The 2,041-nt window shown below is 54.3% G+C and overlaps 1 protein-coding gene across 4 annotated transcripts in view; it reads right to left on the minus strand.

Annotated features, from left to right (window-relative positions):
* Positions 1-2,041, minus strand: part of UBE3C (ubiquitin protein ligase E3C) — a 98,474-nt gene that overhangs the window by 11,918 nt on the left and 84,515 nt on the right. For all 4 annotated transcript variants that reach the window (XM_029920934.1, XM_029920924.1, XM_029920941.1 and 1 more), the window contains 2 exons: positions 875-1,063; positions 728-794 (listed from right to left, as the gene is read on the minus strand). In XM_029920934.1, the coding sequence (XP_029776794.1) occupies positions 728-794; positions 875-1,063 (256 nt within the window). The remainder of the gene's footprint in view (positions 1-727; positions 795-874; positions 1,064-2,041) is intronic.

Here is a 2,041-nt window from a genome sequence, read left to right on the forward strand (position 1 = left end):
CCCCGGATCGGGGACACGCTCGGGAGCTGGCGCCCCCCTGCCCCTGCGGCCGCCGAGCCGCCCGGCTGCCGGCCTCCGTCTGCGAGCATTCTGAGGATTTTGCATCTACGTCCCTGAGGGATACTCATGTATAATTTCCATTCCTGGGGTTAATTTTGTTCGCTTTTGGTATCAGGCTAATACTGATCTTTGAGGAGAGAAAGGCTCTCCTTACTCAGCGGTAGCTGGACTCCTGTGCAGGATGTTTTAAGGCTTCAACACTGTTCAGAAGGAAATATTCATTCCATCATATTTAGGAAAAAGAGAAGTACAATGAAAAAAATCACCTGTGATCTCATTAATGGTAAATGACTATTATTTTGTGAAAATAAAATGACCTTAAATTTATTATTTTTCTTATTTAAAAAGTCTTTTTTAAATGCTTGTTATTTTTGAAAGAGACAGACCAGGGCGCCTGGGCGGCTCAGGCGGTTAAGCGGCCGACGTCGGCTCAGGTTGTGATCTTCTGGTTCCTGGGTTCAGATCTGAAGCCTGCTTCGGACTCTGTGTCTCCCTCTGTCTCTCTGCCCCTCCCCTGCTTGTGCTCTGTCTCTCTCTCTGTTCCTCCCCTGCTCAGGCTCTGTCTCTCTCTCTCCCAAAAACGAACAAATTTTAAGAACACTAGTTTGGGAATAGAAATACCAACGGTAACATTTTCAGCAGTAAATCACCAGTGGTGCCAACATACCTGAGTAGTTTGTGAAGGATTTTAGGTCCTCGAGGCTTATGGGAACTTGCGCACCAGAAATTAATACCTGCAAAAAGAGAGGCCAATTCATAAGATCTGCGACGGATTTCGCGACCGCTCCCCGCGCCCCCGCGGCGGGCAGAGGACCTGCATCTCCTGCTGGTCAAACATGCGCAGCCACTCGAGGTTCAGCACGTTGGCCAGGCCCTGCCGGAAGGCCAGGCAGTGCTGGCGGATCTGCCGGTTCAGCCTGTAGTCAGCCACGAGGTGGATGTACGCGATCCTGTTGGCGCCGGTGACGGGGATGTCCTTCCCGCCGAATTTCAGCTCGACGACCTGCGGCGGGAACGCGAGGGGCTGAGACCTCAAGTGCGGCCGGAGTCAGACACACCTAAGAGACGGCTTCCTCAGAGACCCCTGCTGGCGCTGCCGCGTACGTGCGAGCGCGAGCGGCCCCCGAGCGCCCCGGTCTGTGGGGGCGCAGAGACGCCCCTCACGGGGCTCCCGCGGCGGGCGTCTGGCTCGTGCAGACCAGGGGCCACCAACGCTTTCCGCAAACCACTGCGGAAGGAGGCGACAATGCAGTCGCGAGGCTTCATCGTCAAGAATTAAGAATCACAAAGGGCAAAGATACGAACCAACAAACGAACTTCCATCAAAAGGGATTCGATCTGGAGAAAATACAGCTTAAGGAATGAAGGTTGTAGTCGTGTAATTAGTCATACTGTACACGCAGCACATTCTTTTCTTTGCAGCTCCGTCATGTGGTCACTATGAAGCACTTTATTTTATTTTACTTTATTTTATTTATTTTTGAGACAGAGAGAGACAGAGCACAAGTGGGGAGGGGCAGAGAGAAGAGACAGGGAATCCGAAGCAGCTCCAGGCTCCAAGCCGTCAGCACAGAGCCCGACACAGGGCTCGAACCCACGAACCACGAGATCGTGACCTGAGCCGAAGTTGGATGCTCAGCCAACTGAGCCACCCAGGAGTCCCTTTTTATTTTAAGTAATCTCTACACCCAATGCGGGGCTCAAACCTAGAACCCCAAGATCAAGAGCTGCACCCCCGGCTGACTGAGCCAGCCGGGCACCCCTGAACTACTTTAACGGTGGCTCAGAGGGCAGCGGTGACATTAGCGATAACAGACGGGCGTGTTTCTTACGTATGTGAAGTGAACGGCCTGTCACCGTCACACGAGCACATGAGAACACCCGTGGGTCCGGCCGGAGTCACTCCTGGCCGCAGCAGGCAGGGCACGGGCCGGGCACCGACGCCCCCGCTCACGGCACCGTGCCCACGCGCGAGCCCCCG

Source organism: Suricata suricatta, chromosome 2 (assembly GCF_006229205.1).
Source record: "Suricata suricatta isolate VVHF042 chromosome 2, meerkat_22Aug2017_6uvM2_HiC, whole genome shotgun sequence".
NCBI lineage: Eukaryota > Metazoa > Chordata > Mammalia > Carnivora > Herpestidae > Suricata > Suricata suricatta.